The sequence below is a fragment of the Eumetopias jubatus genome, unplaced genomic scaffold (genome assembly GCF_037043125.1).
Source record: "Eumetopias jubatus isolate StellerSeaLion01/CBP00866 unplaced genomic scaffold, mEumJub1_p1.0 scaffold_4, whole genome shotgun sequence".
In the NCBI taxonomy this organism is placed as follows: domain Eukaryota; kingdom Metazoa; phylum Chordata; class Mammalia; order Carnivora; family Otariidae; genus Eumetopias; species Eumetopias jubatus.
The window spans coordinates 117,668,115-117,682,536 of NW_028274810.1; the positions used below are offsets into that span (position 1 = coordinate 117,668,115).

The 14,422-nt window shown below is 36.3% G+C and overlaps 1 protein-coding gene and 1 pseudogene across 2 annotated transcripts in view; one reads left to right on the plus strand and one right to left on the minus strand.

The window, feature by feature from the left end:
* Nucleotides 1-14,422, minus strand: part of EFR3A (EFR3 homolog A) — a 112,869-nt gene that overhangs the window by 37,471 nt on the left and 60,976 nt on the right. For both annotated transcript variants that reach the window (XM_028105612.2, XM_088022759.1), the window contains exons 10-12: nucleotides 8,479-8,646; nucleotides 3,572-3,686; nucleotides 2,626-2,677 (exon numbers count right to left, since the gene is read on the minus strand). In XM_028105612.2, the coding sequence (XP_027961413.1) occupies nucleotides 2,626-2,677; nucleotides 3,572-3,686; nucleotides 8,479-8,646 (335 nt within the window). The remainder of the gene's footprint in view (nucleotides 1-2,625; nucleotides 2,678-3,571; nucleotides 3,687-8,478; nucleotides 8,647-14,422) is intronic.
* LOC114211122 (large ribosomal subunit protein eL38 pseudogene) lies at nucleotides 3,901-4,102 on the plus strand (annotated as a pseudogene).

A 14,422-nucleotide genomic window follows, 5' to 3' on the forward strand; every position in this document is an offset into this window, starting at 1 on the left:
GCTACCATACGATCCAGCAATTGCACTACTGGGTATTTACCCAAAAGATACAAATGTAGGGATCTGAAGGGGTACGTGCACCCCGATGTTTATAGCAGCAATGTCCACAATAGCCAAACTGTGGAAAGAGTCAAGATGTCCATCGACAGATGAATGGATAAAGAAGATGTCGTATATATATATATATATATATATATATATATACACAATGGAATATTATGCAGCCATCAAAAGGAATGAGATCTTGCCATTTGCAGTGACGTGGATGGAACTGGAGGGTGTTATGCTGAGTGAAATAAGTCAATCAGAGAAAGACATGTATCATATGACCTCACTGATATGAGGAATTCTTAATCTCAGGAAACAAACTGAGGGTTGCTGGAGTGGTGGGGGGCGGGAGGTATGGGGTGGCTGGGTGATAGACAATGGGTAGGGTATGTGCTATGGTGAGCGCTGTGAATTGTGCAAGACTGTTGAATCACAGATCTGTACCTCTGAAACAATGCAATATATGTTAAGAAAAAAAAAAAAAGAAGATAGCAGGAGGGGAAGAATGAAGGGGAGTAAGTTGGAGGGAGAGACGAACCATGAGAGAGGATGGACTCTGAAAAACAAACTGAGGGTTCTAGAGGGGAGGGGGGTGGGGGGATGGGTTAGCCTGGTGATGGGTATTAAAGAGGGCACGTTCTGCGTGGAGCACTGGGTGTTATGCACAAACAATCTATCATGGAACACTACATCAAAAGCTAATGATGTAATGTATGGTGATTAACATAACAATAAAAAATTTAAAAGAATAAATAATAAAATAAATAAATCTTTAAAAAAACGTAATGACGATTTTAATGAATTTTCAGAAACATCATAATAAAGAGAATAAAGTTAATAAAAACACATATTTACTATGTGCCAGGCACAAGTCTAAGTACTGTGTGAATATTAACTTCCTTTTCACCACAACCTTATGAGGCGGACATCAGTGTGTATCCCCATTTTTAACAGAAAAGAGGCTCAGAGAGATCAAGAATCTGTGGGATAGGTAGTCAGTACTAGATGGATACAAGGTATTAGGTAGCAATAGTACAGTACAGGTAAGACCTGAAAATTTCAAAAATTGTCAAATTATTCTTTTATTTTAAAGTAAGCATTTTAGGTTAACAGGAATACATTTTTATTTTGGACAGCTGTACTTTATTCATTACTTGATTTGACATTTCTGAATATATCCCTATCCTCTAAATTTAAACGTTTTAAAGAACATACACTTAAAATGCTATTAAGCATTTCAACTATACCACACAGACATTCATTCAGGTGACTCTGGTACCATTAGGATTAGAGACAAGATGATTTACTCAGGGTATTTGTTTAATTAAAAGGCTTAGAAACAAAAGAAATTTCATGTGGGGAGTCTCTATTTATAGTCAGGATTACAAGCGAATATGGGTATTTACATTTGGGCACTTATTACAGGATGGAGGTGATTTTATAAGTGAACAAGGAAATTGGTTAGGACCATTGCCACCCGCCTAGAAGAGTTAAAAATATACCCAAGTCTCACACCACATGCAAAAATAAACTTCAAATATCTAGCTCTGGAAAGCCAAATTCTAAAAACTTTTGCAAAAAAATATAAGCAAAATGTGCTCATAAGAGTAGGCAAAAGTTCTTAAGATACAAATAAAATACATATGAAAGGATTGATAAATCTGGCTATATTAGATTTAAAACTTCAGTATAGCAAGTACCACAACCAGAATTAAAAATGAAACACAAAATCCTACGTATGAAATATTAAAAAAAAAGGGGGGGGTGCCTAGGTGGCTCAGTTGGTTAAGCATCTGCCTTCAGCTCAGGTCATGGTCTTGGGGTCCTGGGGTTGGGCCCCGCATTGGGCTCCCCACTCAGCAGGGAGCCTGCTTCTCCCTCTGCCCTCCATCCACCCCCCCATACTCTGCTTGCTCATTCTCTGTCATGCTCTCTCTCTCTCTCTCTCAAATAAAATCTTTTTTAAGGGATCATGTATAATCAAGATGTCCTAAAACAAATTTTAAAGTTTTTTAAAGATTTAGAAAGGACACACATTCCAAATAATCAGCTCCTACTTTATTCTTGGCATTATACTAGATATAATTAAATCAAAGATGAATATAATTAATATAAAATAACCAGAGGACTTCACATTTTAGGTATGCTTTTCCCTTTTGTCTATTTATAGCTGAATTATTTTCCAAATGAGAAGTCATTATTTGGTCAGTGTATGAAGGAAATAGATGATTTATAGAAAGAACATGGTTTCACATCCAAGTTCTAGTCTTCAGCTTATTGACCTTGGTGAACCTCTTCCAATCCTTCCATTCCAAGTCTCTGGGCCCAGGCACCTTTGTGTATTAAACACAATACTTTCTATCCTCTGTATATGTAATCTTATGAAGATCAAATAAGATGACAGAAGTGAGAAATAAACAGTAAAAGAATAAAATAAAATATTTAAGTAATAAGCCATAGGAAAAAACTAACCATACATAGTTTCTTACAATATAAGAAAAAACAGGTAATGTGAAGCTATTCTTTCAACCTCTTCAATAATGTAAGTGTATTCTTCACTTATCTTAAATGGCTTACCATAAGTAAAGATCTCAGCAACATTATCTGAATCCGCCTGGTTCCCAAATCCCTAAGATATACAAAATACTGGCATTATCTTATTAACACTAACATTATTTCATTTACTTATATTACTCCTTGATTTTAAAACTCTATTCATTTTGATTAGATAGATTGTTTCCATACTAGCTTAAGTCATGGCTCACTCTATACTCATCAATTTCATATGAATTAAAAAGTTGTATGTAAAAAAACAAAAATTCGAATAGCTTTTTAATTCAATCATATGCACACACAATGAAACAACTCCAATTTAAAGACACTGTAAGAATATATTTACCATGAGTATAATTGACAAACATAGTATCTATTTAACATTTATCAATAAGCAAATACGAACAGACTATCAAAAAAACAAGCTAGCAAATGGAAAAGGGTTATTAGTGGTCAAAGAAATATAAATCAAGACAGACTATCCTTTCTTTATGAAATTAAAAACACACAAAACTATTTCCAAACTAAAGCTTTTAGCATGTTGTAAAATCAAATCAAACTATAAAATGAGGGAGCCAAAGCATATAATCTTTAAAATCACTCTCAGTTCTAGAATTCTAGGAATAAGTCAACATTCTGGCAAAAGTGACATTCATCCTTAAAATTTTTATAGGAAACTTAAAGATTTACCCTACATTATGTGCTAAATAAACCTTCAACCTAATCAACATAAGAGATAGAAAATTTAAGAATTTATAATTATACTGAAAACTGATTCTAAATCAGGAAATGTTGATACAATTGCTTAGCAATGTAGTGGCAAAAAAAACACAATGATTTCCATAGGATTTTTATTACCAATGATTAAAAAAAAATAAAACATATTATATATAACCTTAAGATGAAATTTAACCCAAGATTATAATTAAAATTTATAGTTTGAGAACACAGGAAAACTACATGTGCGTACCCTAGTTGACTGATATCCAAAGTATGGGTGGATGTTCCAAAAACGGGTACTTTCCCCATAATGAACATCATGATTTCTGACCTCTGATAATCCGGTAGGTTACTTCCAAAAAATCCTATGAAAATATTAAGATAAAGTTAAGATAAATTTTACAAATCGGAAAGGTTATTTTTCCATAATACTCAATCATAATATGTTTTTAACCAAAGCTTTCAATATGTGGTAAAATGATGTCTTTAAGTTATATATGTAACTCTAAAGTCCTTTTCTGTCCTCCCTTCCTGCTGCTTACTGTGCCGACCGCGTGTTCCCCTGTGCCCCTCGTAACCATGACTGGTGGAACTGAAGAAATCAAGGACTTTCTGCTCATGGCCAGGTAAAAGGGTGCCATACCTGGCAAGATCAAGAAAAGTAAGGATAATGTGAAGTTTAAAGTTCAATGCAGCAGATATCTTTATACCTCAGTCATCACAGACAGAGATACTAAAGCAGTCCCTGCCCCCAGGTTTGGCAGTGAAGGAGCTGAAATGAACCTGGCACAGTGATTTGAACTGTATCATAATTTAAAAAGTTCAAAAAACAAAACTCCAAAGATATTCTAATTTCTTCTATTCAAAATCATTTACTCATGTATAGTAGAAGACGTACATAATAGACTAATACTTAGATAAAACAATAAATGTCTAAAAATCTTTTGCATATGGTTTATAGTGGCAAACCATCAATATGAGTTGGACTTTTAGAAAAATGAAAAAAAAAAAACCCTCTGGTAGTATTTTTGATGAAACTGTTCACATATTGTGAGTCTAAATTCTTGTTCTGGTAAGGAAGTCAGTAATTAGGCCATATTTTGGTAAAGAGGTCAATAATTATGTCACTACTTTGGCTTCAATTGCTGAAATATTGTAGAATGTCATTACAATGAGCCAGGTTTACAGTCTAAGCCAGTGGGTTAATTCAATATCTATTATTCAACTAATGCAAAAAAAAACCCCACAAAACCTTATTTACTTGTCATTCTTCTCATATATACTCTTAGGTCTTGTGGATATTTTAAATTTAACTGCTTGTAGCCTTTGATGGTTTACTTTCTAGTCTAGAAGTCTTAAAACATTTAATTATCACTTATTCAAACTTTGTTGTTTCTTTGAAAGAACAGAACAGGTATTGAATCATGCTGGTTTTGTTCATTTCTCAAAATGCAATATAATCATTACAAAAACCTTCTCATTTTTAGTATTTCTTTAAGAATAAATTACTTTTTCAATTTAACTCTTAAGCTTCTATGATTGGAATTAATAATCTATGCAAACTCAAATTGTTCTACTTATCTTGACTGGATTTGGGGATAAAAGTCATTTCCCATTATCACACATTCAGGAATCAAAAATCTCATGATCTTAACATTATGCAATCCAAGTAAAGCACATGATTCTAACACTTCAGAAGCAGTATCTATGGGATTAAGAAACTACTTTGTATTTGGATCACCAAAATAACTGTATGAGTCTAGATACTACTTCTTATTAACCTCAGTTGCTTCTTGTGGAAATGTAGATTAGAGAGGTTAATAGTTCAAACCAAATACTACACAGCTAACAGGCCTGAGGTGAGGGCTATTCATTTCCAAAGCCTATGTTATTATTACCCTTTCCTTCCTCCTTGGAAGGTACTTTCAACTTTGCAAGAACCCAATTAGGTATGTTGCTAATCACCATGCATAACTTGACACTGATTTTCTGTTCCAAACAAGCCAGTCATTGCCACAAGGGCATAAGTTTCCAACATAATCAACTGTGAAGAGAGTCCTGAAAGGAATTAATTCTCTATACCCACTGTTTGTATTTGAACCACTAAGTGGAAGTGCTGAGGAGCCCCCCTCACCCCTGACTGGAAAGAACGAGGGAACATTGCAGGGAGCTATGTTCTTCATTACTGTAAAAAAAGAATTTGGCCGGGGCGCCTGGGTGGTTCAGTTGTTAAGCGTCTGCCTTCCACTCAGGTCATGATCCCGGCGTCCTGGGATCGAGCCCCACATTGGGCTCCCTGCTCAGCAGAAGCCTGCTTCTCCTTCTCCCACTCCCCCTGCTTGTGTTCCCTCTCTCGCTGTGTCTCTGTCAAATAAATAAACAAAATCTTTAAAAAAATAATAATAATAATTTGGCCAACAGCCTTGTATTGTCAAGTGCCAAAGGCACAGCAGCCCTGCTCCCTAGTCCAAAAGCAATATCCACACGAGCTGGTAACTACCAGAGTACTGAGAATTTCCAAAAGAAAATACTGAGGAAATCAGAAGTGTGATTAAATAAAAATCTTACTGTGCCACACTGCATTTCTTTTCTCTCATGTTTTCATTTTCACATGTTATTTTGGGAAAGTGTTATGTCACAGAACTATTGAGTCTATTATATCTATATTTTATAATAAAATACTTGAAAAAAATAAATTAAATATTCTAAAGTGAAAGAGTAACACTGAATTAATTAGAAGTCATGAAAGCAATTTAAATTAATTCTGTGAAAACAAGAATAGCTGATTTATCTTAAAATATCACAAAAAATCCACAAATAATCCAAATAAATGTAAGAGTCACCAAAAGTTAGGTTTATCATACACAGATCTAACTGTTTTAAGGAATATCTAAAATGTCTCTGCTATACTGAGATTCCATGGTAATATTGGACTTCCATTATGTTTTGTCTTTTTACTGGGCACCAAGCAGATCAACCACACACATCCACAAGGGGAGAGCCATATGCATCACAAAATCCTAGTATGGGGCCTGCTGTATATACACATTCAATATGTAAGTGCTGAATGCTGAAGCATCATGCATATATATACATATATGGTATATCCATAGAACTTTAGAAAGAAGATAAAAAAGAGAAACTTTGTATTACATATTCCAGAGGACTATTATAAATAAGTAGTCTACACAAAGGAAAATTACCCAGATAAAAGACATATACTGGGTTCCAAAATAAATTTATGTATGACTCTATTTTTAGCAGAAACTATTAGCAACCATTAGAAATTAGGTACTAAGCCCCAGGGATACAACTCTATTTTGAAATATTGTAGCAATCATGTAGTTCCATTAAAACATGATCTGGATATTCTAAAGATATCAGGAGGGGAAGGTTAAAGTAGAATAGGAGTTTGCTTACTTTAATTTATATTTTACTTTAATACAGTCAGATCACTTTATTTCCGGCACCTCCAAAATTCTCACGGCTTTTTTTTTTAAAGGAAGTTCTTTACCCTTTTACTGTACTTTAACCATGTTTTTAAGAAATAAACATATGAAATTAAAGCCCAAGGCAGCAGTCCCCACAACTTGGTTTCTAATGCCATTCCCCAGTAAAAGAAACCACAGCACTTTGAGAAATGAGATTCCATGGCTGGGACAGGAAATACAAAATGAGCCTGAAACAACTTAAACCAGTAAGGTTGCACTCAAAAGAAATGGGAGGATGTTACAAAGACATAGAAGATGGGAGTTCCCAATGGCCAAATCTGGGACAATTTCAGCACCAAAATATAATAATAAATACAGAATGAATTATGAAGCATGAAAATATAAATCCATAAGCTCATACCAATAATAAAGATATAAATACCTGCATTCCTACATACATACACAGGGAAGAAAAAGGGACTCCTGCTCACCGCAGAACAGAGTGCCACCTGACAGCTGTGGAGGGAGTGCCGAGTTCGAAAACCATCCATTTGCAACATTATGGTAAAGACAGGTTCAGGTGAGAATTATGAATGGTTACTAAATTCAGGGGGAGATTTGGGTGAAGAGCAGAACATCCGCATGGTCTAAAAGCATATCCTCAGAGACTGCTTACTGTTTGCAAGGATAAAAACTGAAACCGTACAACAGAGAAACAGAACACTTTGAGTGAGCAAAACTCACATCACCAATGAGAAGCAAAAGTACACTGCATACCTCTCTGTATGCAATACTCTTGAGAAGAACTTTATCACTTATGTAGTATCCAGCCAGGAATGAGCAACCAGACAAACCCAAAGGAGAAAATTTTTTTAAAAGGGGGTGGTATGCTCTTAAAAACTCCCATATCAGAACTGAAATGTTCCAGACTAAAGGAACTCAAGAAGTATTACAACTAAATGCAATTTATGATCCTAGACTGAATCCTGGATGTAAGGAAAAACATGCTCTAAAGGACATGATTAGGGGCGCCTGGGTGGCTCAGTTGTTAAGCGTCTGCCTTCGGCTCAGGTCATGTCGAGCCCCACATTGGGCTCCCTGCTCAGCGGGAAGCTTGCTTCTCCCTCTCCCACTCCCCTTGCTTGTGGAATTCCTGCTCTCGCTATCTTTCTGTCAAATAAATAATAAATAAAATCTTAAAAAGAAAATAAAGGACATGAATAGGTCAAATGACAAAACTGAAATATGGAAGTCTGATTAACGTATATGCCAATGTTAAATTCACTGATGTTGATAACTGTATTCTGGTTATGGAAGAATCTTATTCTTTGGAAAAAGTCTCTGTGGTAAAGGGCCATGATGCATATGCACTTAATCTCTAGTGGTTTAGGGAAAAAATGAGGATACATGTATATATTTATATATGCACATATATGTACACACATACATACATGCACACAGAGAAATGGAGAGAGGGAGGGAGAAGAGGAGACAACATAAATGATAAAATAAATGGCATAAAATATTAATAGATGAACCCGGGTGAAGGGTATACAGTGTTCTTTGTCCTATTCTTATGTGTGTTTCAGAATATCAAGTTTTTTAAAAGTCTAAGCTATCATTCATTCACCTTTGACTCACGTACTGTAAGAGACAAGTAACTTTCAGCAAGAGCTTTTTTAATCACTGTTTTACATAATAGTTTGGAAAAGTGAAACGTACTCACCTATTGTTTGGATGATAGCATTCTGCACAATCTTCTCATCATTGTCTTTGGAACTTGAGTTTAAGTTAGCACTGCCTACAGATCCCCCCTGTAAGTCATTTGCTTCAAATTCAACACTGAGACGCAGATGCTTTAGGAGAGTATTAAAGACTTCCAGCACTGTGGGTCCTGTAAACAAACACTAATGTGAGTTTTTCCAATATTATATACTCAAAAACAATTCTCACATTTCTCAGAGATTTTTGGATATTTCCAAAATAGTAAAAAAGTAAATGAGAAATACCTAAATAAAAAGTCTCCTAGTTACTCCAGCGTTTACTGGGCATCTCTAAGCAACCGACTGTTTGAACCTCTGGTACAAACCACACAAAATGTGTATATGCATACAAAAAACTTTCCATCTATATAATCTTATCTACTCAAAATAACATGTATTAGGAGAATATTTAACTTGATTGTTGGGTCAGAACCCACAGAATTATGATACCATAGCTCACTGTAGTGTCGAAAATTTATTTTGCATCTTTTGAAGATGAAGAAGGGATAATTTGCCTCCGTTATGAGAAAGAAACTAGCCGATTTATCAGATTCAGGTAAAGGAGATTTGCTTTCTGCTTTTAGTTGTATAAATACCGTACACATGTTTGTCACTGCATCTATCTATCACACTATAGTTTAATCAGTGTTTTTTATTTCTGCCTCCAACTCTTAGTTGCAATCTCCAGGACAGGCAGCCATGGTCAAATACTTCTTCGAATGTACAGAGCTTAGTATCTAGTACCTCATACATAACAGACGTGTGTTAATTCAACGTAGTATCTGTTTCATTTAATATTTCAAATTAAGTAACTTTTCAGGGGCAACTGGATAGCTCAGTCATGATCCTGGGGCCCTGGGATCGAGCCCCGCATCGGGCTCCCTGCTCAGTGAGAAGCCTGCTTCTCCTTCTCCCACTCCCCCTGCTTGTGTTCCCTCCCTCACTGTCTCTCTCTCTCTGTCAAATAATAAAATCTTAAAAAAAAATTAAGTAACGCTTCAGTTAAACAAATGCTTCCATCTCTTTGAGATAAATTATCAGTAATAAAAAGTCCATATCCAAAATGCCCACTCCCATTTGACGCTGAATGAGCAATAGAGTATTTCGGTAGCTAATGTATTTCCACTTTGGTTTTGAAGCAAAGAAACCATAACCAGATTTTTCTCCTAAATTTAGTAATTCTATCATGGCCTCTTCCATTCTCCTAATGACATGCAGGTGAAAAACTGACCTCTGATCTGTCCCTTCTCTGTGTTAGCCATAGAGTCAGTCAGTGATCTAATCCTGTTTACTTCCCATTCCTGTGCTGCCATCCAAGGTCAAATTCTTTCCCTTGTGCCTACAATGCTGGCAACCACCTGTTATTTCTGAAGTGTCCTACATTTTAAAGCCAGATGAAATACTTATCCTACAGCACATCTTTGATAAAGATTACATTAAACCTCTACCAACTGTAGAATTACATCCATGATTTGGCTGCAACTTTAACTTTAAAGCAATTTCTCAGACTTCCTCCACACTACCACACATTCTAGCCAAATGGGCTACTTAATATTTTGCTCTTACCAAACCATTTTCCATCCTTAGTTTTCTGAAGAAATGTGAACAAACCTGCCTTGAATTACAGCATTAGGTAAAGTTGTCTAACTTCAAGTAAACCATATATTTCTTCTATCTATATCCTCCCAAATGTTTAGCACATAATTGGTATTCAAAATTCTTTTTCATATTTTATTTTTTAAATTTAAATCAGTTAATTAACATATAGTATTATTAGTTTCAGAGGTAGAGTTCAGTGATTCATCAGTTGTATGTAACACCCAGGGTTCATATGTCATGTGCCCCCTTCATGCCCACCACCTAATTACCCCATCCTCCCACCCACTTCCTCTCTCTCCTCAGTTTGTTTCCTATGATTGAGAGTCTCTTATGGTTTGTCTCCATCTCTGATTTCATCTTGTTTTATTGTCCCTCCCCTCCCCTATGCTCCCATTTTGTTTTAAATTCCACAAGTGAAATCATAATTATCTTTCTCTGATTGAGAAATACTCTCTAGTTCCATCCATGTCCTAACAAATTGCAAGATTTTGTTTTTTTGATGGCTGAGTAATATTCCTGTGTGCGCGTGTGCGTGCATGCGTGTGTGTGTGTGCGTGTGTGTGCGTGTGTGCGTGTGTGTGCGTGCGTGTGTGTGCGTGTGTGTGTGTGTGTGTGCGCGTGTGTGTATGTATACATATACCACCTCTTCTATAGCTATTCATCTGTCGATGGACATCTGGGCTTTTTCCATAGTTTGGCTATTGTGGACATTGCTGCTATAAACATTGGGGTGCAGGTGTCCCTTCAGATCACTACATTTGTATCTTTGTATCTAGTAGTACAATTACTGGGTCATGGGGTAGCTCTATTTTTAACTTTTTGAGGAACCTCCATACTGTTTTCCAGAGTACCTGTACCAGCTTGCATTCCCACTAGCAGTTTAAGATGGTTCCCTTTCAGGGTGCATTCTCACCAACATCCTCGTTGTTTCCTGAGTTGTTAATTTTAGCCATTCTGACTGGTAGGAAGTGGTAGCTCACTGTGGTTTTGATTTTAATTTCCCTGATGCCCAGTGATGTTGAACATTATTTCATGTGTCTATTGGCCATATATATGTATGTCTTCTTTGGAGAAATGGCTGTTCATGTCTTCTGCCCATGTCTTGATTGGATTATTTGTTCTCTGGGCATTGAGTGTGGTAAGTTCTTTACAGATTTTGGATACTAGCACTTTATCTGATAAGACATTTGCAAATATCTTTTCCCATTCTGTAGGTTGTCTTTAGGTTTTGTTGCCTGTTTCCTTTGCTGTGCAAAAGCTTTTTATCTTGATGAAGTCCCAATAGTTCATTTTTACCTTTGTTTCCCTTGCCTTTGGAGACGTGTCTAGCAAGAAGTTGCTGCAGCTAAGGTCACAGAGATGCTGCCTGTGTTCTCTAGAATTCTGATGGATTCCTGTCTCACATTTAGGTCTTTCATCCATTTTGAGTCTATTTTTGTGTATGGTGGAAGGAAATGGTCCAGTTTCATTCATCTGCATGTGGCTGTCCAATTTTCCCAACACCATTTGTTGAAGAGACCGTCTTTTTTCCATTGGATATTCTTTCCTGCTTTGTCAAAGATTAGTTGACCATAGAGTTGAGGGTCCATTTCTGGGCTCTCTACTCTGTTCCATTGATCTATGTGTCTGTCTGTTTTTGTGCCAGTATCCATACTGTCTTGATGATTACAGCTTTGTATTAGAGCTTGAAGTCTGGCATCGTGATGCCACCAGCTCTGGTGTTCTTTTTCAAAATTCCTTTGGCTACGTGGAGTCTTTCCTGGTTCCATACAAATTTTAGGATTATTTGTTCCAGCTCTATTAAAAAAAAAAGTTGATGGTATTTTGATAGGGATTGCATTTAATGTATAGATTCCTCTGAGAAGCACAGACATTTTAACAGTATTTGTCCTTCCAAACCATGGAACGTTTTTCCATTTCTTTGTGTCTTCCTCAATTTCTTTCATGAGTGTTCTACAGTTTTCTGAGTCAAGATCCTTTGCCTTTTTGGTTAGGTTTATTCCTAGGTATCTCATGGTTTTTGGTGCAATTGTAAACGGGATCGATGTTATATCCTACCACTCTGCTACATTCCTGTATGAGTTCTAGCAAATTTTGGGGTGGAGTCTTTTCGGCTTTCCACATAGAGTCTCATGTCTTCTGAGAAGAATGAGAGTTTGACTTCTTTGCTGATTAGGATACATTTTATTTCTTTTTGTTGTCTGATTGCTGAAGCTAGGACTTCTAGTACTGCGTTAAACAACGGCGCTGAGAGTGGACATTCCTGTTGTGTTCCTGATCATAGGGAAAAAGCTCTGTTTTTCCCCACTGACAATGTTATTTGCATGGGCTTGTCGTATATGGTTTTTATGATATTGAGGTACGTCCCACCATCCCTCTGTGGAGAGTTTTAATCAAGATAAGATGCTGTATTTTGTCAAATGCTTTTTCTACATCTACTGAGAGAATCACATGGCTCTTGCCTTCCTTTTATTAATGTGGTGTATCACACTGATTGATTTGTGGATGCTGAACCACACTTGCAGCCCAGGAATAAATCCCACTTGGTCATGGCAAATAATCCTTTTTGTATACTGTTGGATCCTATCGGCTAGTCTCTTGGTGAGAACTTTGGCATCCATGTTCATCAGGGGTATTAGTCTGTAATTCTCCTTTCTGGTGGGGTCTTTGTCTAGTTTCGGGATCAAGGTAATGCTAGCCTCATAGAAAGAGTTTGGAACTTTCCCTTCCATTTCTATTTTTTGTAACAACTTCAGAAAAATAGGTATTAATTCTTCTTTAAATGGTTGGTAGGATTCCCTGGGAAGCCATCCAGCCCTGGACTCTTGTTTGTTGGGAGATTTTTTGATTACTGCTTCTATTCTTGCCGGTATGGGTCTGTTCAGGTTTTCTATTTCTTCCTGATTCAGTTTTGGTAGTTTATGTGTTTCTAGGAATGCATCCATTTCTTCCAGATTGCCTAATTTGTTGGCATATAGTTGGCTCATAATGTATTCTTATATAAGTTTGTATTTCTTCAGTGTTGGTTGTCATCTCTCCTTTTTCATTCATAATTTTATTTATTAGGGCCTTTCTCTTTTCTTTTTGATAAGTCTGGCTAGGGGTTTACTGATCTTATTAATTCTTTCAAAGAACCAGCTCCAAGTTTCATTGATCTGTTCTATTGTTCTTTTGGCTTCTATGTCATTGATTTCTGCTCTAATCTTTATTCTCTTTTCCTGCTGGGTTTAGGCTTGATTTGCTATTCTTTCTCCAGCTCCTTTAGGTTTAAGGTTAGGCTGTATATTTGAGACCTTTCTTGTTTCCTGAGAAAGGCTTGTATTGCTATACACTTAGGACTGCCTTTGCTACATCCCAAAGGTTTTGAACAGTTGTGTTTTCATTTTCAATTTATTTCCTTGAATCTTTTAAATTCTTCTTTAATTTCCTGGTTGACCCATTCATTCTTTAGTAGGATTTTTAACCTCCATTTATTTGTGTTCCTTCCAAATTTCCCCTTGTGTTTGAGTTCAAGCTTCAAAGCTTTGTGGTCTGAAAATATGCAGGGAATGATCCCAATCTTTTGCTACCAGTTGAGACCTGATTTGTGACCCAGTATGTGATCTATTCTGGAGAATATTCTATGCACACTGGAGAAGAATGTAAATATTCTGTTGCTTTAGGATGGAATGCTCTAAATACATCTGTGAAGTCCATCTGATCCAGTGTGTCATTCAGAGCCCTTGTTTCCTTGTTGATCTTCTGCTTAATGATCTGTCCACTGCAGTGAGTGGGGCGGTCAAGGCCCCATTATTGTATTATCAATAATATCAATAATTATCAATGTGTTTAATTTTGTTATTAATTGGTTTATACAATTGGCTGCTCCCATGTTAGGGGCATAGATATTTACAATTGTTAGATCTTCTTGCTGGATAGGCCCTTTAATTGTGATATAGTGTCCTTCCTCATCTCTTACTACAGTCTTTGGTTTAAAATCTAATTTGTCTGATATAAGAATTGCTACCCCAGTTTTCTTTTGATGTCCACCAGCATGATAAATGCTTTTCCACCCCCTCACTTTCAGTCCGGAAGTGTCTTTGGGTCTAAAATGAGTCTCTTGTAGACAGTATATGGATGGGTCTTGCTTTTTTATCCAATCTGATACCCCATGTCTTTTGACTGGGGCATTCAGCCCATTTATATTCAGAGTAACTATTGAAAAATATGAATTTAGTGCCATTGTATTACCTGTAAATCACTGTTTCTGTATACTGTCTCTGTTCCTTTCTGGTCTACGTTACTTTGGGGCTCTCTCTTCGCTTAAAG